This window comes from Pygocentrus nattereri, chromosome 26, assembly GCF_015220715.1.
Source record: "Pygocentrus nattereri isolate fPygNat1 chromosome 26, fPygNat1.pri, whole genome shotgun sequence".
NCBI classification, from domain to species: domain Eukaryota; kingdom Metazoa; phylum Chordata; class Actinopteri; order Characiformes; family Serrasalmidae; genus Pygocentrus; species Pygocentrus nattereri.
The window spans coordinates 18493315-18515166 of NC_051236.1; the positions used below are offsets into that span (position 1 = coordinate 18493315).

At 37.9% G+C, this 21852-nt stretch overlaps 3 protein-coding genes across 6 annotated transcripts in view; 1 reads left to right on the forward strand and 2 right to left on the reverse strand.

Moving 5' to 3' along the window:
* Positions 1-2726, reverse strand: part of itpr1a (inositol 1,4,5-trisphosphate receptor, type 1a) — a 44354-nt gene extending 41628 nt beyond the window's left edge. For all 3 annotated transcript variants that reach the window (XM_017719807.2, XM_017719824.2, XM_017719816.2), the window contains exon 1: positions 2594-2726. The gene's annotated coding sequence lies outside the window, so the exon portion shown is untranslated. The remainder of the gene's footprint in view (positions 1-2593) is intronic.
* A 615-nt stretch (positions 2727-3341) lies between these two features.
* Positions 3342-8955, forward strand: sumf1 (sulfatase modifying factor 1). Of its 2 annotated transcripts, XM_017718627.2 has the most exons (9): positions 3342-3625; positions 4684-4857; positions 4938-5012; positions 5999-6081; positions 7116-7238; positions 7328-7442; positions 7521-7634; positions 8575-8634; positions 8724-8955. In XM_017718627.2, exons 1-9 carry the CDS (start codon positions 3404-3406, stop codon positions 8823-8825), a joined length of 1068 nt encoding a protein of 355 aa, XP_017574116.1. In that variant the 5' UTR covers positions 3342-3403; the 3' UTR covers positions 8826-8955. The 2 variants fall into 2 exon arrangements, with proteins under 2 accessions (XP_017574116.1, XP_017574124.1); XM_017718635.2 differs by lacking the exons at positions 8575-8634; positions 8724-8955 and adding an exon at positions 8038-8133.
* A 1042-nt stretch (positions 8956-9997) lies between these two features.
* Positions 9998-17689, reverse strand: endou (endonuclease, polyU-specific). The gene is made up of 7 exons (XM_017718654.2): positions 17579-17689; positions 13022-13190; positions 11925-12130; positions 11389-11502; positions 11155-11261; positions 10609-10751; positions 9998-10482 (listed from the first exon to the last, which is right to left on the reverse strand). Exons 1-7 carry the CDS (start codon positions 17646-17648, stop codon positions 10368-10370), a joined length of 924 nt encoding a protein of 307 aa, XP_017574143.1. The 5' UTR covers positions 17649-17689; the 3' UTR covers positions 9998-10367.
* Positions 17690-21852: the final 4163 nt, after the last annotated feature.

The following is a 21852-nucleotide window of genomic DNA, read 5'->3' on the forward strand; positions in this document are numbered from 1 at the left end:
CATATCAGATCTGCTCACTTTATTTGTTCAAATTCTTTAAGACATAATTTTCAGGCATTTAAAAAGAAACAAATAAGATACAAACAAAGAAATGGCCTGGCACAGACATTAATGACTAAGCCACTGCAATATAAGCTTCCAAAGAACTATCCAGAGTGTTTATAAGAAAAATGTTAAAATATTGAAAAGAATGCATTAATTTAGTTTGTTTATTTTACTTTCTATTTTTATTTGCTCTAATCTCTGCTCAAGGAATCAGGCTACTGTACCATATATGTAGAAAGACATTGGAGGATGATACCAAATAAGCTTGATAAATAGGTTTTAAATCCCAAGAGTTCCTTCCAATAAAACCTCTTCATTCATTTATTATATTCTACCAGCTTTAATTTACTTTAAATATCTTAGGCAACACACTGTTATTTGTAATGTCCATACTTACTGTGTGTAACTTTCTGTGATGAACAGAACTACACAGTGAATTTATGTAAAGTCATGTGGTAATGACCTACGTAAAAGGATTAAAGGCCACTTAAATCAGGGTAAGTGTTTGTTTTACATAATTAAGAGAAACAGAGTAGAGTTTGGTTTGACTTGAGCGACTAAGACAGATGCTCAGTTTGGCTTCTGTGTGGAGCAAATCCTGTGGATTGACATTGAATTCACTAGTATTTCAACCAGTTCACCTGCACTGGTGTTAAAAACAGATTGATGTGTCTAACAAATAGCATTTTTCATATTAAAAAACTTTGCTTTATGAAACCCACCCTCTGGAGTTGCTGAACAAAATCTAATACGATCTACTGAGTTCATAACATCACTCACACACACTTTACCCTACACATACACACTGCTTTCAGCTTGGACAAGACAGCAAAAAAAGTAGCTGAATCTGAAACATAAAGAAGTTACTGGACTGAATACTGTTGATGCACATAACATTCGCTGGAGAGTTTCAAGGAATTCTACAGGACTGGCAGAACTTATACATACAAAAATGGTCCTTCAATTCAAAAGATAAAAAAGATTTGTTGTTTTACAGAATTTAAAGAAGAACGAATGAATATTGCTTTACAATTCAAACAGAATTTCAGAACCCTTAACAGAATGAAAGACACAGGTTACTGGTCCTCATACCCCAACCGTTCACCAACCGTTCTTAAGAAGAAGTTTCATCTTAAAACTCATTTATGCAGTTTTTATGGAGATTCTGACATTCACTAATGTTTCCTTATTTAGGATTTATTCTTAGGTAAGAACAGAATCTAGACACCCAAGAGCACAAAGGCGCGAACAATTCTGCGGTTTAAAAACATGTCAAGACTTTTTCTGAGGGCCTTTTCTCAAGAACAAGTTTAAGAAAAAGCTTAGAAAGATTTTGGTGGATGAAGTCTATTGCTCTGTTATTTTGTAAGTAAAATTTGTAAAATTGTAAGGAAGCCCAGGAAATATATTTTTTAATTAAAACACTAACACTTTTTAAAGTGTATTGTGTGTTACACAGTTCATTCAAAGAGAACAGTCTCTGTTCTGTTACCTATTCCCTTCATCTCGCTGTCTGACATCTCTTACCATGAGCTCCACAGATTCCCCAGGTACATCTACAAAGTTTGCATAACAAATAAGGAGCCACACATGATGAAACTCTCTGCACTTCCACTTCCTCTGACCGCTCAGTACACTAGGCAGCGGAGGAATTTGCATAGGCCTGTGTAGAGGGTTTTTCTGGTACAGCTAATAGTGAAGCCACACACAGGGTTTTAGACGAAACTTCAGTGTAAAGAAATGATCCTTACATGTGACGAACTTTCACCAAGGAACCACGTAAAATCTAAACACACTGTTGCCAGATTTCACTCATTGATTTCTCATTACCTGCTTTCGTTTAAAAGCGTATATTTCACGCACACATCTTTTCTGTAACATTTTAGGAAATACTTTTCACATCACAGATTATTCTACAACACTGCACCTGTAGCTGCTCCTCCGAGTCTCACTATCGGAGCTGCAGGTTATACGGCAGTTAAAACAAACGCAGGCAGAAGGAAAAGACTTCAGACGTCAGCGTTTTGCCTTAAAACTGTAATATCAACAAAATTAACTGCTCTCTGACCGAAAAAAAAACTAAGCAACTAAGCTAAACTAACATGCCAAAAACTGCTGGATTTGCCAAGCCACGGATCATTAAAGTGCCTAATCAACTGACAGCGTAATAAACGTATTTAAAGACGACCGTTTAACGCTTTAAGAAATGCATTTTGAAAACGACTATTTTATTTTAACCCCAGAGCAGCTTCTCTGAGGACCGTTTATTAGTTTCCTAAATGGACTTACCCGAGAGGTCTAAAAGTCTCCAGTTAGGTTTTTATTCTCAAGAATTACACATTTGTAGTGCCAAACTGGGATAATTCAGAGGAAAACATACAGTAAAAAAACTTTTTCTCTCAATCCTTTTCCTGATTGAGCGGCGGGCAGCCCGGCTGTGGTGTGCGCGATGCTCTCATAGATAAGATAAATATTTAGGCTAATAAAAGGTGATGCTCCGGCAGAGAAACCTCTCACTCTGGCGCATTTTCGCTTTTATTTCTTTTACCTCACGGAGTTGAACTCGACACGATACTACACGGGTCGCTCAGTGGATTGGTCCAAAAGTTTCGTCCTCCTGAAAAAACATAATCCCGAGAGCACCAGCTAGTCCGAAGACGGTCCATCCATCGCCCCGTTTTCTTTCGTCTCTTTTCGGCTCACCGAGGCGCCTCACAGACTGTAAGCCGCGATGGAATTCTGGGAAATTGTGTTTCTGAAGTTCTGCTATGGCGCTGTTAGGGACACCACCGGCTTTCGTCCAGGACTACAAAACCCACAATTCCATGCAATTCATTTCTCGTGGGGGGGGGGGGATACTTTTTATTTATGTTGATGCCAAGAAGGACAGCAAAACAGAATTACACAGCTGTGGCATAACACACCACCAAACATGTAAATGAGAAATATTCTGTATCAGTCGGCCAATTGTACCCTTAAAGTGTAAAAGGAGAAAAACGTTTTGTCTACACGTCGCGCTTCGTCTCTTGGCAAATTAGCGAACTTTCTCGTGGTGGCCTGTCATCTTCCCTTTTTTCACATATGTACCATTTCCTGGGATTTTTCTATATGAACATTAAAAAAATCAAAGCAAAAATGCATTTAATGAGCGCCAACGTCGGGGCCCGTCCGGTCACATGTTTGGAGACAATACAATTTTATTCTACAATAAACAGAAAAAAAACTGTCCTTATGCTAAAAAAAGAAAAGAAAAGAAAAAGGAAAGAGAAAGAAATAGGGTCAGATGACTGACCACGTGACCCAGTTCTCAAAGATGGCTTCACAGATGTAGGAGAGAGATGATCCTGAACATCTGAACATGGCTTTGTCCCTGCGGAGTTGTGGTGCGGTTCTGAGTGTTGTCTGTGTCTCGTTGCAGTTCGCTGTAAACGGGCTGGAGGCTGGATCAAGTCCAGACTGCGGCTGCAGTTCTCTGAACAGAGAGCCGAGCGAGGGAAAACATCCGAGCTGCGAAAATCCGGCAGATAAATACTCTGCAGTAGTAAATGAAAAATCATCAGACCATGACACGCTCAGCAAGGTAACGGCGTCCGCACTGCAGCGAGTCACAGAACAATCTGATCAACATGAGGGTTAATTGCACCTAGTCCACTCTGTGTTCCGCTGCAAGGAGTGTAACACAAATGTGGGCCAGATGTATCACAAAAAGTGTAAGGCTTCCGAAAAAGAGTACGCAAACAAGCTGGTTTACACATGTAAATTCACTGTTGTCTTAACCTGCGAACTGTGCATCCCTGTGTTACAGCAGAAGAAAAGAAAGCATCTACATTAGCGTTGAGGGGTAAATTAAATACTTGGGCGGATTATCGATAATATAAATAATTCAGTTATCCTGACAGTCAAAATAGGCATCTTGACACTTAGATCTATGACAGAAAATGTATGGTGTGTTTCATATAAGTCTGAAGTGTATTTTGAACTTTTTTTCTTTATCCTAAGTTAGCTAGCTACATGAAACTCTTCAAAGAAATTTTTAAGTGGAAAGTGGAAAAAAATCAACAATTTTAAAAAAGAGGTTTAGACCCTGGCTATTAGTTTCATCAGTTAGGTTTTTGGCATTTGCAAAATTTAAATATAAAAAAACAGCTTTATACAGCTTTGTATCTCTTAAGGATTTAACTTAAGATAAATACTTAAAATGTTTTATGAAAGTGGCCAATAGCCAATAAATACTGTTATTATGTATATCCAGCTTTTCTAGTTAATTATAATGTTTGATGAGTCAACCATGAATCAGTGCTTCAGTTACACCAAGGATTCAGATGTTGTGTATCTCCCTTTCCTCCTCTCTCATTTTCTCTATCTCTCTGCCTCTTTCCAGTTCAGTTCAGAATAGCTTTATTAGCCTGACTGTGAGGTACAGTATTGCTAAAGCATCATACCAGTAGCAGTGAACAATGAAAAAACAATAATGAAAATAGAATGAGATGAATAAAGAACCAACATAAAAAAACATTTATTATCATAATCACAATATTACAGTATTATTATTATCATTGTGGTTATACTTCTACTAATTATTATATACTAATTATACTAACCCCCCCCCCCCCCCCCCCCTTGTATCTGATGCATTAGATGGTGCTGCTGCAGGGTGGCTGGTTCCTGATGGGCACAGATGAACCAGGGATACCACAAGATGGGGAGGGACCTCAGAGGAGGGTGTGGCTTGACCCTTTTCACATTGAAGAGCATGAAGTCACAAACAAGCAGTTTCAACGCTTTACTAACCAAACGGGCTATGTGACAGAGGTAACAGATATACACACACATATGGGCACGCACAGATATTAAAAAATGTGATGGTGGTCTAACAGTTTCTTTGTGTTCAGGCGGAGCGTTTTGGAGACTCCTTTGTGTTTGAGGGATTGCTGAGTGAAGACATCAAGAGTTCTCTGTCTCATGCGGTGAGAGAGCATGAGCTTTTAAAGCTGTCAAAATCAAAGTCATTTCACTGTAATGCATTTAATTATATTCCCTGTCTAGTTTGACATGGGTGTTATTAATGTCATAGTACTGTTTTGTGAATGTACACATGCACTGAAGCCCAACTCTTAATATTTCTAAATGAAAGCAATTATTGTAAAGATATTTGTGCACATCACAGACATACATAACATCACAAATACCTTTAAAGGGCCCATATCATACATTATTTTTGTATTTAATTTTTTCTGCTTAAAGAGGTCCACTTAAGACATCTGTGTGGTTTTATACATTTGTTTTTAGATGGCAATTTTCCAATTTTCTTTTTATCCCTTTAGAATTAAACAGGCTGTTTTTGTAAGACAAGCATATGTAAATGAGCTCTGTTCTGATTGGCTCCCTTGTAGCTGTTCCTATTTTAAAAAACAGTCCAGGTTGAAACACTCTATAACTTTGGCATGAATGGGTGGAGCTAAACTGCTGTAGACCGAACAAGTCCACATATGTAAATGTCATGGTTACTATGACATCACAAAATCACAGGGTGATCATTTTCGGGTGGATCTCCCTTTAGAAATATTAGAATAACACAGTAACATCCATTTGTGCCCAAAGGATCCATAAGCATCTAAAGTTTGAAACTACAAAGTGAGTAGGACTTGGATTAGTGTTTGCAGAGGTCTTTGTCTTACTTGTGCACCTTAAATATGGAAGTTTCCATAAACTTTTGGTGAACTCCTGGTGAACTCCTTGGTGAACTGACCATGGGCTTGATATCACAGAGCCTTTGATCAGTGGTCACACTTGTGTTCCACCACCCCTGACTCCCTCCCTCTGTCAAGGCAATGTAGTGAGAGGGACATAGAGCTGCAGAGACAAGAGGAGGAAAAACTAAATAAAAAACTTCTGGATATTTTAAATGGAATGTTCTAAAGAGACACCTGTGACACATGATTGTGATCAGTAGGTTGCTGCTGCTCCCTGGTGGTCACCAGTGAAAGGAGCAGACTGGAGACACCCAGAGGGTCCAGATTCAGACATAGCAGACAGGTAAGCTTAGCTGGAGTGTTATTATTTTAAAGGGTCCATATTACTTAAACCCTGATACCTGCGAAAACAGCTTGTTTAGAATTTACTGTTTCTGAAATATTTACATATTATCTACAGACCAAATCAGAATGTTTGTAAACATGATAGTAGGCTATACTTCTAAATTGATAACTTGAAAATTGAAAGCAGTGCAATTCATGGCACAATTTGCAGTAAATGCAAATATAACACAAAATATTGACAATAATGATAAAATCTTGTTGTGCTTGAAGTTGAAATGTTGTAACAGATACTGTAATGAATTTTTGTCACATTTTACTCATTTTGCAGTTCTATCTGCTTTAAGGGTCTTAAAGCAGGTAGAGCTGCTATGAGCTGTGTTAACCCCAGTGAGGGCTTTTGCAGCCTGCAGCAGTTTAGCCTATTTATATTGAAGTTATAAGGAGTGTTTAATTCCATAATGCTTTTTGAATGATGGCACAATACAGAGCAGCAAATCAGAACAGACATATATCAGTCTTAAAGCCGCAGTAACAAAAGAGGCAATTCATAGGAATAAAAAAAAAAGTTTGAAAAAAGTAATGTAAAAATGAAATATGATTGTTTTTGGTACATAAACCCACATGTTTTATAAGTCAACCTCAAAGGAAAAAAGAAAAGGAATATGTGTGATATGGCCCTTTTAATTATAAATTGTGTTTGTAATAGTATTACATTAACCTAGTACTTTCTAATGCACCAAATCAAAGCCAATTATAGCCACGCCCATGCATAATGATTTTAAATGCAGTGGGTCCTAGAGGACCTCTGTCTCTGTCTTGCTCTAACGTACCCTCTTTAACTGTTAAGAGCATGTTAAAAGAGCAGTTAACCCAAAGACAAAAGTTCCCAAGCTTAGAGGAAAAAGAAAAAGACATAGTCAAGTTGTCAAGATGTTTGGTGTCTGAAGTATTTTTTGTGGGGTTTTTTTGGTTGTTTGTTGTGTAATCTATTTAAACAAGTAAGGCTGAAATACTTTATTGTACCGTATATAGGATGGATCACCCTGTGCTGCATGTGTCGTGGGCTGATGCTCAGGCTTACTGTCAGTGGGCTCAGCGCAGACTACCCACAGAGGCTGAGTGGGAGTTTGCCTGCAGGGGGGGGCTGCAGGACAGGTATTAGTTAAAAGGTTATATACAAGCACTTTGTTCTATATGTGTTCATTTGAGCTATGCTTCCTCTATCATTCCCTTTTTTTATCCAGGCTGTATCCATGGGGGAATAAGCTGATGCCCAGGGGACAGCACTATGCAAACCTGTGGCAGGGAAATTTCCCCAATCACAACACAGCGGAGGACGGATACTCTAAAGCATCACCGGTAAGAGAGTGTAGAAAGGGTGATGTATGGTCTTTGCCCTTAAAAACTGACTAATGTTAATAATCTTGTTTTGGACAGGTAATGTCATTTCCTGCAAATGGGTTTGGACTGTATGACATAGTGGGAAATGTGTGGGAGTGGACGGCAGACTGGTGGAATGTTCATCACACAAGAGATCATTCGCGCAACCCGGTAAGAAGGCAAATTTACAAAACCTCAAACACTGCAGGGAGCCTTTAGTCAGATGAATGTAAGGCAATTTACATTCAGTACAGTGTAAATGTGAGACACCACCCTTCATTTATTTAATTTTCAGTACAAAATGACCTTTAAGTACAAGTGATTCATATTTCAGAAGATATTTCTGGGGAAATTAGACATAAGATAATCCACTTGCATAAGGATTGGGATAGTTAAAAGAAAAACACATGTTTCCAAAACATCAAATTAATCAATTATTAAAAGATACAGAGTCAAAGGGACTCTGACTGTGTAAGATCTGGTAGACCACAAAATCTGTCCCCATCAGAAAAACAGAACTTAAAGCTTTTTTGATGATGGAGTAAAATCAATCTCCACTCTTGTTTCTGTCCAGCCTTCCTGTCCAGCAACACAGCACTATGGCCCTGAAAGGATGTATATCTGTCAAGAAGCCACTACTGAGAAAACAAAGTAAATTTGCAGTAGAACACTGAAATTGGACATGTATTAGAGTATGGTTTTATGGCCTGAAGAGTTAAATTTGTAACTGGGATAATTTGGATCCAGAGAAGCAGAAAACACAACCAGCCGCTAAGACTGAACTCTGGAGATGTGAAAAAAATCCTGCAGATTTATTGTACATACTGAAAGCAAGACTCGTGAAACAATGAAAGCTTTAATAAAGGTAAAGTCTGGGCACACTAAATACTGAAAAAGGATATTTTGTTTAGTTGTTGAAGTTTCTGTGTAATTTTCTGTTAAATATGCATTTTTCTGAAAAATGAATAACATTGTGCATAATGTCCATGACTGAACATTAAATAAATGAAGGGTGGTTTGAGTTTTTCACAGTACTGTGTATACAAATTAACATGAACCCCTCAGTACTAACCAGTCAAATACCTCATTGGCCTTTTTATTGTGTCTACAGAAAGGACCAGAAACAGGAACAGACAAAGTGAAGAAAGGAGGTTCCTATATGTGTCACAAGGTAACAGCCAAATGCTCAGACACATGCATATTCTAGAACTCTATAATGCAGGCATAATTTATTCCTCTGCTCTTTATTTCTCTTTGTAGTCTTACTGTTACAGGTACCGGTGTGCTGCCCGAAGCCAAAACACTCCTGACAGCTCTGCCTCTAACCTGGGCTTCCGCTGTGCAGCTGACCCAAAACTGTGACCTCTGACCTCTCATGTGCCTCACTGTTCTTCACACTGTCATTATCAATGGGACCTCACTGCAAGACCTTTGACCTATTTTATAAAATTGTTTGTGTTTTTTTAAATCAAAATAAAACATTTAAAAGGTGGTAGATGTAGTTACATTTCTTTGGTTTGGACTAAGTTAGTTTTACTAGGCTGCAAACTAATTCACTGTATGAACAAATATGTGCTGAGCACACGTGTCCTTTATAAACAGGATGTAGCCACTAGATCTCTTGACAGGTCAAAATTCCAGAAATTAAAAATTTCACCACCTGAATGGTTTCTGCAGGCCTGCACCCTTAATTTTATTAAGTAAAATGAAGGGGCATGAGGATATAGTGTGGCCGGAATGTGTTTGTAGCTGTATAGCTACAGCCCACATTTATCTAAACTGTTATACTGTTTAATTACATAAATGCGTGTTCTGCACTTGGCTAGTCACATTCCAATCTAGAAGCGTTATACTTGAAGTGAAATTGCTTTGTTGGCATTACTCAATGAAACTATTTGGACAATCTTGTGGGTCTAATCTTGTAATCTTTAAGTCTGTCCATTGGCTCCTAACATCTTATTTTTTTTATATTCTTTTCTTTTACTCAGCCTCTTCATGTTGCCTTGCCCCCTGCTCTACCTTTCCTTTTGTGTGAAATTTTTTATACCCCACAGGTAACTGCTAAGCTACTTTGTTGGCTGTAAGTGCAAGTTAAGATGTAACAGGATGACAGCTCAGTAGTACAGTAACAACTTGTAGACCTGATTTAAACCTGTTAACTATGAATTTCTGCTGTGATTTATCAGAATTCACTGAGTACGTTACTTGAAATGAACATCTTCTAAAAGCTATTTAACACTGTTGTGTGGCACATTGACAATTTTTTTTTTTGAAAATTCAACAATTTTTTGATGTAGCTAGCAGACACTGAGGAGAGTTAATCAAAATGATGAGTTATATTTTGGACCCTGTATTAATGACAGAAATGTCATTGACGCTTGTGTGAGAAATGCCATGCACCTGATAATGGTCCAGCAAAACATAGCTTTCCTAGTATTATTTAGATGTTGCAAGTAGTAACTCCAGGTGAGTTGGTGACTAATAACTAGAAAGTCCTTTTAGTCATTTTAAGAGAGACCAAGGTCAGAACTAAATGCAGCATGATGAGAATTTATTGTTATGGATTATTATGCCATTACATGGAAAACGAGCAACATTGCTGACAAAAAGGGGATGTGTAAGTACTGCAAAAGAACAATTTTAACACTGCAAATGAAACCATGAAGGAGCGTGGAGAAGTGAATAACAGGGCTGACTCAGTTTGCCAGGGCATGTGATGTAACAGATGAACAATTAAATAGTTTTAATCAAATACAAATCAAATACAATGACAACTTCAATCACTTTATTTGATTTGTAGATATATCATAGATTATTAATTGTCATTATTATTACTCTAATAATGAGAGGGGGGGGTGATATGCTGGATTTGATTGGTAGACTTTAATCATTGTTTGCAGGCTGTCATGGCGTGGCAGGATAGGCAGATGCAATGTATTTCTTTCCATCCCCATAAGTAGTGTTATCCCAGGTGTAGGTCTGGATATTCAGCTGCATTCCTCCTAAACGCAGCCGACACCTGAAAAGGCAGAAGATGACATTTACACTTTTTCATTCTACAGCTGAATGCATGATTTAAAAGACAGTTTAATAAGTGCACAGCCGTATGGAGGAGGTGGAGAAGTGGATAAAACGGCTGACTCACAGTTTGCCAGGGCGAGTGATGTAACAGAGTGAGTAGACAGCCAGGTCAAACTCAGGGCTACTGCCAATAATGGCAGAGCCAACCTGCTTATAGTAACCATCCCACATAAACTGCATCCCCAGAACATCAGGATAAGACAACCACTGAGAGGCAGGAAAACAAAGAGAGAGAGAGGTTATAACACAGATGATAACATTTGTAATTTACCAGCCTGATGCTAACATGGCTATAAATTAGATTATCTGTTAGCAGCTTCAGACTTTGGACATCAAACATTCCTTGCTGACTCTCCAAATTTATGCTAACAGGAAAACTGCAAATTAGATTTTTTGGCTGAACTACCACTTTAAAGGCTCATATGTAGATCAACACAATTCTTCACTCTCATTACTATATAACTTGCATATCAGTAATTGCTGTATCACTGTATCATTTCTAGCAGTTTTTGAACAATAGGTCAGATTAATAACTGAATAATATTAAATTAATTTGTAATAAACAGACTTAAATGAACACAGACAACAGTATGTGCAGATGAAAACTCACAGGGCCATCAAAGCTGTGACTGTAATAATTGAGCAGGCCTTGTTTCTCCAACAGGTAAAACCTCACCCAGTTATGGAACCCAGACACTTTACCATTCTTAATCTCCCCTGTAAGTAAAGCGACCTCATTAACACACAGGTACTGCCTCAACACGCAAACCTTAAACATATGTATAGCATATGGAAAACTTAAGACATTAGAAGAAGAACTAAACGTGGGCACAGTCACACTGACCTGAAAAGATGTGTTCAAAGCCACTGGAGTCCATCTTGCCATTGTTACGGGAGTAGAGGCCAAACCACATCATCTTTAGATCCTCCAGAAACTCATCCCAGGAGCTGTAATAGCCTGCCATCCAACACAACACTCAAATAAGCACACAACATTGTGCAGCCAATGTCCAGTTTAACAGGAGAGGCTTACTCAGGAGGTCTAGGATTTACAGCATTTTTATTTAATCAGTATAGTGTCACTGGGGCACTACCCTCAAGGGTATGTCTTCAGTACTTATACCTAACTACCTATAGTTAGGGAACATAATTGTACCATAATCCATTGCAGTTTTACTTTTTAAGTTGAACTGACTCAATGTACCCTGTTCTATCTGGTTCAAAATATCAGGTTATGAAAAGGTACAAAACTTTTTTTATAGGTATACAATTGTAACTTAAAACCTTTGTTGTACCTTTGAAACCAGTTGTACCTTAAAAATCTAAGAATAATTCATGATCATGAGCCTGTAAGATGTTAATGTCTGAGGGATTAGAGACCTTTAGAGTTGAGGAAGGAGTAGAGTTCTTTGCCCAGATGTGTGTTCTTCATGGTTTCCATGAGGAACTTCTCTTGCTCCTGTACCTCCACTGAGCTTACACTTTCCGACGTTCCTGTCTTCCTCTCATAGTTGTCCAGCAAAGCAATAAAAGCTTTATATGTCGGCTTGGAGAAGAGGGAGGCCTCATTCACTTGCTTGAACAAACTGGAGGATGCAAGAAGCAGAAAAAGAGCCTGTCAATAATTGAATTGACAGGTGTCATAAATTTTCCAGGGAGATGCATATGGCCTGACACTAAATGTGACCAATTTATACTTGGTGGTTAAGATTCACTGGAAGAAAATAATAGGATTAACTTTCTTTTATCACCCCTTAAAATCCAGTTATGATTCAGTTATTACTCTTAAGATATTTTCTGTAACTTATTCAGTAACTATTCATGTCATGTAGTTATGAGAGCGAGGAACTGAAGTGTGGACTGAGGGATTGCACAGACCATTGGGTTTTAAAAGGTTAAAGTAGATGTCCATTGAGGCATGGAGTGTGAGCGTAAAAAAGCTACATTTCATTTATTAAAACCAAAGTATTAAAACTGCACCACTCTCGAAAAATCTGGAGGTATTTCTGTCCGTACTTCCAGCGTGAGAGGATATCTGAACACTACTTGCCTGAAAGCATGTGCAACTGTCAAGCCATTACTTAGTAAAGGAACTAGACAGACGAAAATTTTAAAATCAAAGAAAGAAGCTGTTGCTATTATTATAACAACAGAGAGTCCAGACCTCAATATCATTGAATGTGTTTGGGATCACTCGGATTGTGAGAAGCAAAAAATTCAACCAACTTCTAAGACTGAACTTTGCAGATTTCTTTGAAAACCTGAAAGTACACCAAAAACAAACAACTGATTCATTTAGGCTTTTGGGTCATTTTATTTTATTTTATTTTATTTATTTATTTATTGCTTTTAAAGAACAATGAATATCATGTATTTAATGGCCATTTTGACTGAAAATAAAATAAATAAAGGGTGGTCTTCTGAAGTACAACTCATCCGCATACAAATTGTGTGTGTGTGTGTGTGTGAGTTCTTACGGAAGTGGTGAGAGGTCATTTTTAGCACTGGTCTCTGAGTTAGGTATGAGGATCTGAGGGTTAATGATGATTTCAGAGGGTGAGGCTTTGTTCGAGTCTAGAGCATACAGAGCCTCAGAAACAGACTGGATCTCTGAGTCTGACACTCTACTGTTGATCACTGCAGGATCTGTAACACACACACATACACACACACTCAGAGATGAAAAACACAGAGTCTAACCTTTGAAACTGTAGACTCTTTATTAATTTATTGATCTTAAAACTTGTTATTCAACACTGATTTATGCAAAGAGTGAGAAACTGAAGTGTGGTTAAAAAGTGTTAAAAGATTGTATTGAGAGAAAACACATTTAGACACACAGCTATTAGAGCTAGTTTAGTTTCACCTTGGTGTTTGCAGTAAGAATTATATTTTACATTAATGTGTTAATATTGATGACTAACAGAGAGAAAAGCACAAAATTAAATGTCCGTGCATACATTAATATGTTTTGCATAAACTGGAGCATATACTAGACTAGACAACTGCAAAGTAATTTTGTAACTTGTTCACCTGTTTCTGTTTTCTTGTCATATTTCCACACTTCTTAATGTTGGTACAGGTTGTGCTAGGAAAGTGAACACATGTTCTTCAAGGATTCTTTTGTAAAGAAAATAGTTCTATATAAAACCATGACCACTCAAAGAACCCTTTGCATTATTAAAGGGTTTTGCATCATGAAATTGTTCTTCAGATTGATGGAGAATGTGCTGTAGATGGTACTATAGAATACTAATAGAACATTTTTGAAAAGGGTTCTATAGCACCAAACAGGGTTCATCTATTATAAAAAGCTTGACATTGTGACAATAGAAGAATCTTTTTGGTGCAATAGTGAACCCTTTTCAAAAAGGTTCTATATAGAACCATCTACAGCACATTCTCCATCAATCTGAAGAACTTTCAAATTTCATGAGGCAAAGAACCCTTTAATCATTTTTTTGAGTGAAGAACCACTGAATTACCATCCTACTTAAGAGTATAGCATGTTACTAGACTAAAGTTAACTAACTTCACCACTAGCTAGATATAAACTCAGGTCTGCCTGAGGGGCTGTGAGACTTTTTATTAAAATTAGGTCTAATATTAGGGCCTTACATCACACTTTTCAGTTCTTGCATATTTTTATATGTATAAAACTGTATAAAACTATAAAACACATTTAAATTATGATACTGGCTTGAACACATTACATTATTGCAGGAATTATAGAAATTCTTTACTTTAAAAAAAAAAAAAACACTAGTTTAAAATGGCTCTACTGTTTAGCCTCTCAGTTCATGTCCCAAAAGATCCTGTGTCATAGACAGGTGGCATGATGCAATCATGTGAGACATAGGCTGTTTCTATAAGTTCTATATCTAATTGACTGCTACTCAGATCTGGGTGATTGGGGAAGGAAACTGCGACTGTTGCAAAAGATCCAAGTGCAGAAGAAGCTTCTGGCCTGACCTAGAATTATAAATATGGCGGAAACTAGTGACAGTGAGAAGTGGACAGCAACATGTGTGAATACAGTCAGTTCTTCTGTCTTCTGTAACTTATGACCCATGCCAGACATTCACCGTCGACAGGACACATTTAAGACTTATAAGGATTGAAACTAATGCAACTTAACCATTATGGAAAATTAGAGTTGTTCACATAAAGTAACTTTAAACCTGTGAGACTGTGATGCAGTATCATTTTATCTTTATCTAACTTTGACAGTGATATTATTGCTGGGCAGGCTGCTGTGTGAAACTCTGCAGGTGGACACAAACACCCCTAATACTGTCACCCAATATAAAGTTGGCACCAGGGCAATGCTGATAACCGATATCGAATTTTGCGATAAACACCTCAAAGTAAGTTTATTCAAGCTTTCTTTTTAGCACTCTTCGAGAAAAAAAATTGGCAAACATTTACTAAAGACCTTGAGCATGCATGTACTTCCATATAAAACAAAGATCAATAATCTCACATAGTTACTTCTCAGCTGACTGATGCAATGTCATTTGATAACCCTGTTGAACTGCACCAACAGAATTGTACGCTTTGACCCTTTCACGGCATTAAGATCACTGTAGTCTTACTATATTCTACAATTATATGAAAAGCATTGGGGATATCAGCACCATACATATATGAACAAACTTTTTTTTAATTTTCGTCAAATGCACATTTAATGTGAATGCAATAAAAAGTACTGCTTATTCATTCAATTCTCAATTCTTAAAGAGGAACTGCACTTTTTTATTTCTGTATAATTTTAATGTAAACAAGGATGTTTACAAGAAGAGATGTAAAGTAAGTCATTAAGGCTGATTTGATGCATTGTAGAGAAACTTCTTAGTTGATTTTCTCTATAGTAGTTGTGATAGGAGCTGGGCATTTCAATGTCTACAATGCAAATATTGCCTTTTTTACTATGCAAAATTACCAGTTAACGTATTTATGTCTTCTGAGTTTTCTTTGGGTACTATTTTGCTTTACATTGCCCTCTCCCCTATCAATGAATATTAAAAATAACGAGAAACAATAGATACAAAATAGAGACAAAACAATGTCTCAGACATCAAGTATTCATATTCACAACTATTTCATGTAACAACTCCATGTAAGTGAGCTTTTAGAGGCATGAAATGCTCCAGTTGTCTAGTTACTATCACCACCACTATGAACAAATCTGACTCTATGTTTCTCTTGAACAGAACATTTTACATCAAGCCACTCTAAACTACATTGTTACATCTCAACCATTAATTATGCAGGAATTTTGAAAGATCAATCCAGTTCTGCAGCGTACATTACCTCAATAAGCAATAGTCTTCAACATTTACTACCTTTGAACACATTTGTAAGACAAATAAAGACATAACTCAGGATGTATTTGCTGGCCAGAGATGGCAGACATCACATACGGTATAATTTCTTATTATTTGATTATTTTCTTAATATTTGCTGAATGACACTAACAAAGATGGTTCTTCAGTGATTCTTCAGCAAAAATCTATATAGAACCAAGACCACTCAAATGAAATGGTTCTTTGCATGATGAATTGATTAATAAACAGACTGACAGAAAAAGTGTTGAATATGGCTCTTTATATGGAAGCCTTTTGAAAACAGTTCATTCACGGTTCATTCATACCCTTTAAGCATGAAATGGTTCTTTGAGTGTACACATGGAGGGTCCATGTATGTGAACTACTGTTTTTGCTAAAGAACCTTTGAACATCCATCTTTTTTAAGAGGGACAATTGCTTGTTTAACTCATCATTATCACATTACTCATTATCACATTACTACTACGATAATTTTACAATTATTTTTACTTATTTTTCTTCCCTCCTTGTTCAATGCTTTTATTTTTTTATTTTCTTATTTTGTAAAGCACTTTGACCTGTATTTAATGAATGAAAGGTGCTATTTTAATCAAATGTAGTATTTTTGGAGTTAGTTTGTAGTTTTGGGGTTATTGTCAGGAGTAGGCCTGCATGGTTGTGTGGTACAGCGTGTCACTCACGTTTAGACTGCAGGTAAACGTGGCCCATATCCGACCTTCTCCCCTCATATGTGACAGATGTGTTGTCTGTGTGACAGTGTGAACAGCACATTCACGCGATTTTTACGTCAACGCAACTCGACATTCGTCATCATTTCGCCCTGTTGAGACTCAAACATTTAAGCTGATATTTCTGCACTAAATAAAGAAATGGCTGAACGCGGCTGTATGAGAGCGAGGCTGCAGCGTCGGTGAATGGTTACCAGTCTGAAAGCAACGTTTAAAGAATCAGAGGACGCGAACCAAAGAAATGACCTTTTACTGCGAGATCGAACACATTCTGGGTGATGAGCCCAGCTGTCAGCCGTCGGAACTTCACGATCGCTTCTGGCGAAGATGAAACTGAAACCGTAGGGAGCGACTGGCGTTTGTTTACGTCTGGATGAGCCACGCGAAGCAACGATTTGGGCCACTTATACCTGCTATATGAACGTAGCCTTAGTGTATTCTTCAGACATGCGAAATAATGCTGAGATTACATTAGAAGAGGCTGTCTAATCTGATAGTGATCTATGAGTAAACTAGGAGAATCTATAAAAAATGTTTTAAAAAGCATTTACTTTATCAAAAGGATACATGACATCAGAGAGAAAGAGAAATGAAGTAACATGTAACACATACACCCTTTAACTGTAGCTTTTTTACTCTGTTATTAATCTTAAAACTTTTTGTTTAGTAACTGATTTAAATTATTTTTCTGTGGAACACAAACATAACAGCTCAAATGTATTGCTGCTGTTGGTGTTACTGTGACTATTGTTATTGCTATTATTAATATTTAAGTTGTAGTAATGAGAATGAGGAACTGGAGCATGGTCCCACAGACAGGCCCTTGCTGTTTTAAGGAGATAGTCCACATGAATAAATATACAAATATATAAACAGTCAATACCAACCGACGTTACAATCGTCTGAACAATGATTGTTACCAAAGGTACATGGTAAACTGAAAATGTTACGAACTCACTGCTGTAGCCCTGAGAGATCAAGGCAAGTGTGAGGGAAAGAAGCACAATGATCCTCATCCTCTTCATCATGGACAGAAAGTGACCAGAAAGTCCACATTAAAAAATCGTCCTGTCTTTATACCAGCCTGAATTGCCTGTTCACAACTTATAGGCCCCTCCCATCTGTGTTACCATCCAATCAAAGCTCTCAAACTTCAGTAGCCCATGTGGACCAGATGGCCCTAGCATCAAAATGTGTCCATGTGTATCTTAGAAAGTAAAATTCTAAAGACATCTGATTAAATCTCTCTTTCTCTTTCACTAACACAGCCAGTTTCATGTGATTAATTCTCCACTGTAGTTTCTGTAAACATTACTCTCAATAGGCAAGTGCATATGATCTAAACATGTGCTCTTGACAGGGCTTCTGCAGTTCATGCAGAGGGTCAAAGAAAGCCATCTGGTGCTGTTCCCACTATGATTGGAACAGAAAGTGTTCTCAGTCTGTCATCCAGTGTAGAAAACCCTAACCTGCATGGATATCATCATGGCTATACAGATTACTTTCAACTGTTCATTAAGGGTAACACAAAGATGAAGCACAAAGGTAGGTCTGTTCAGAAGGATTTTACAATACTTACCATCTATCATCTTTCACTTTTGCAACACCTACAGTAACATCATAAACTGCTTCATGTGATGAAAGCAAACTGCTGACAAACTGAAAGACCGTCAATTTCAACAGGAACCTAAACATTTAAATTCTTTTTAAAATATGGGTTAAATATGGGAACAAAATTATATTAGTGCTTATTCTGTGTCTCTCTATTGTTTAAAATAGGATAAGACCTGTACCGAGGCCAAAAACTGAAGTAGGTCTGCGCTTAACCGTTAGAATATGAGGTTTTCGTTACAACATGAGGTTTTCGCATCCATATATGGTAAACAGGAACATGTACACATTTAGGTTCAGCTTATATGCACACACATATTCAGCTTCAGGGTATAAAAGGAGTCAGAACACATTGGGAGGTCAGAGCTTACTTGGGAGATACATGATGCATGTTCTCTGTTTGTAACCTCTCCAGAATTCTGTAATAAAACTCTATTTGTTTCACTTCAGTCTGATCTACTTGTCTCATTTTTTTTTTTTTGCATCAACGAACACGCAGGACTGGTTTCGTCCACAGATCCTATTCGTAATCCATAGGGTTTAATATGATGTTGGCCCAGTCTTTGCAGCTGTAACAGCTTCAACTCTTCTGGGAAGGCTTTTCTTAGGGTTAGGAGTGTGTTTATGGGAATTTTTGACCATTCATCCAGAAGCACATTTGTGAGGTCAGACACTGATGTTGGACAAGAAGGCCTGGCTCACAGTCTCCACTGTAATTCATCCCAAAGGTGTTCTATCGGGTTGAGGTCAGGACTCTGTGCAGGCCAGTCAAGTTCTTCCACACTAAACTCGCTCATCCATGTCTTTATGGACCTTGCTTTGTGCACTGGTGTGCAGTCATGTCAGAACAGGAAGGGGCCGTCTCCAAACTGTTCCCACAAAGTTGGGAGCATGAAATTTCACTGCAACTAAGGGGCCGAGCCCAACTCCTGAAAATCAACCCCACACCATAATCTCCCCTCCACCAAAATTACACTTGGCACAATGCAGTCAGACAAGCACCACTCTCCTGGCAACCACCAAACCCAGACTTGTCCATCGGATTGCCTCGTGAAGCGTGACTCGTCACTCCAGAGAACATGTCCCCACTGCTCTAGAGTCCAGTGGCGACGCTTTACACCACTGCATTTGACGCATTGCATCGCGCTTGGTGATGCTTGATGAGGCTTGGATGGAGCTGCTGGGCCATGGAAACCCATTCCATGAACCTCTCTACACTGTTCTTGAGCTAATTTGAAGGCGACATGAAGTTTAGACACCTGTAGTGATTGTCTGCAGAAAGTTGGCGACCTCTGCGCACTATATGCCTCAGCATCTGCTAACCACACTCTGTCATTTTACGTGGCCTACCACTTCGTGGCTGAGTTGTTGTCATTCCCAGTCGCTTCCACTTTGTTATAATACCACTGATAGTTGACTGTGTAGTATTTAGTAGAGAGGAAATTTCACGACTGGACTTGTTGCACAGGCGGCATTGTCATTCACTAAGCTCCTGAGAGCAACCCACTTTTTTTACAAATGTTTGTAGAAGCAGTCTGCATGCCTAGGTGTTTGATTTTATACTGGAACACCTGAATTCAATGATTTAAGGTATATTTTTAATGATTAAAGGTATTATTTTATCATAATTGATATTATCATGAATAATAGTATTATTGTTGTTTTGTTATTATAGTATATCCATCTCCACTGTTATTGATTTTTATTGTTCTACATCAACACAGCCACCGTCCTTTAAATTGTCTGAGAATGTCATGATGAATGGGCCAATAGAGATGCTCCAAAATAACTTGAAACAAAATCTCTTTACATTCAATTACATTAAGAATTTTTTTCTCCTGGGAAACTATTGTTTTTGAGATACATGTTTTTCTTTGGTGAGTGATGATATCTTTTAAACACTTGAAAAAAAAAACACACCACGGGCTGGAGGAGGGATAATGCTGTGGGGTTGATTTTCAGGTGTTGGCTTAGGCTGCTTAGTTCCAGTGAAGGGAAATCTTAACGCTATAGCATTACCAAAATATTTTGGATAGTTGTATGCCTCCAAAGTGTGAACAACTTTGGGAAAGGCCTTTGTCTGTTACAGCATGACTGGGCCCCTGGACACAAAGCAAGGCCCATAAAGGCAACTTGACTGGACCACAGAGAGCCCTGTCCTCAACCCCATCAAACACCTTTGGGATGAGCTAGAACGAAGATCATGAGCCACGTCCTCTCGTCCAATATTAGTGTCTAACTTCACAGATGCTCTTGAAGAATTGGCAAAAAAATCCCACAGACACTCCAAAATCTTATGGAAAGCTTCCCAGAAGAGTGGAAGCTGTTGTAAATGCAAAGGGATGGACTGACAGTTTTAATGCCTATGGATTTAGAATGGAATATAAAAAAAATACAGCACCAAAAAGTGTTCTTCAATTGTAACAAACCTGACATCATAACAATAGAACAACCCTTTTGGTGCTATACAGAACCCTTTTCAAAAAGGTTCTACATAGAACTATCTACAATCATCTACAGCACATTCTCCATCAATATGAAGAACACTTTCAAGATGCAAAGAATCTTGTGATCAAATGGTTTTTTGAATGTTCATGGTTCTATATTGAACCATTGCTTTAATAAAGGGCCCTTGAAGAACATTTTTAAGTGTGCAGGATTGAGAAACACAGATATACGACTGAACAACATATGATGTTCTATACTGCGCCTGTATGGCCAAAAAAATCTCTTTCACAAAACATCCAGGTTTACGTGAATTTTTTTAACAACCAACGTTGGAGCAATATATTATCAGACAACAGCATATGTGAACAATAATCTCAGCAATATCATCATACCATGAAAAGCACACCATAACATGAAAAGAGTAAAGATATTGTTACGTCTCCTAGGGGTAAGACGCACAAAAAAGAAACAAGACTGTCCACCCGGATGCCAGACCAAAACAAAACTTAACAAGAAATACTAAGAACACATCAAATACGGGTTTGACAGTTTATTCGACGCTTTACACTTTCCTTCTGTCATCGAAGGTATTCTCAACAAACCACTGACACAAAACAAAGGAAACATAACTTCAGGGAGACCCAAGGCCCAAAACAACAAACAAAGAACCTAATAACATTAAAAGAAATATAACCAACTTACTTAACAAAAGAAAAGAAAAAGAAACCACAAAAACTCTACCCTCACTACACTACAGATAAACAAAGTCCAACAGATCAAACTAAAAGGGCAGGTCACCCCTACTTTTCCTTTCTAAAAAAAAAGGAAACAAAAACTACCATGACATCTTTACTGGCCCACAGAAACCTGTAAATTAACCAAAAAAAAACCGGTCTGTCGACTGGCGGGCAGCCAGGGAGCGGAACCGAGCGGAACCGAATAAGAAACCCGCTCCATATTGCGCTGACATTAAAGGCTTTTATAACCGGCGCCAACAGGAACAGCCAATCATACGCCGGGAAAACCGAGACGTCAGTCACGCAGCAACAAGGTCCATCTGAAAACACTGAGGGAAAGGGAGAGAAAAGGGAACATCCAAACGCAGGACGTAACAATATAATCTAACAAATTGCATAAAAAGCTTTAAGTGATTTTAATTCGGTAATGAAACTA

Bases quoted from the DNA above. Each gene is read 5' to 3' on its own strand.
- sumf1 (XM_017718627.2), top strand. From the start codon at position 3,404: ATGGCTTTGTCCCTGCGGAGTTGTGGTGCGGTTCTGAGTGTTGTCTGT. The intron at 6,082-7,115 runs GTAAGCTTAGCT...TACCGTATATAG, and splicing joins GATTCAGACATAGCAGACAG to GATGGATCACCCTGTGCTGC. The intron at 7,635-8,574 runs GTAAGAAGGCAA...TTGTGTCTACAG, and splicing joins GAGATCATTCGCGCAACCCG to AAAGGACCAGAAACAGGAAC.
- endou (XM_017718654.2), bottom strand. From the start codon at position 17,648: ATGATGAAGAGGATGAGGATCATTGTGCTTCTTTCCCTCACACTTGCC. The intron at 12,131-13,021 runs GTAAGAACTCAC...TGCATCCTCCAG, and splicing joins AATGACCTCTCACCACTTCC to TTTGTTCAAGCAAGTGAATG. The intron at 11,262-11,388 runs GTCAGTGTGACT...CTTTACTTACAG, and splicing joins CTTTGAACACATCTTTTCAG to GGGAGATTAAGAATGGTAAA.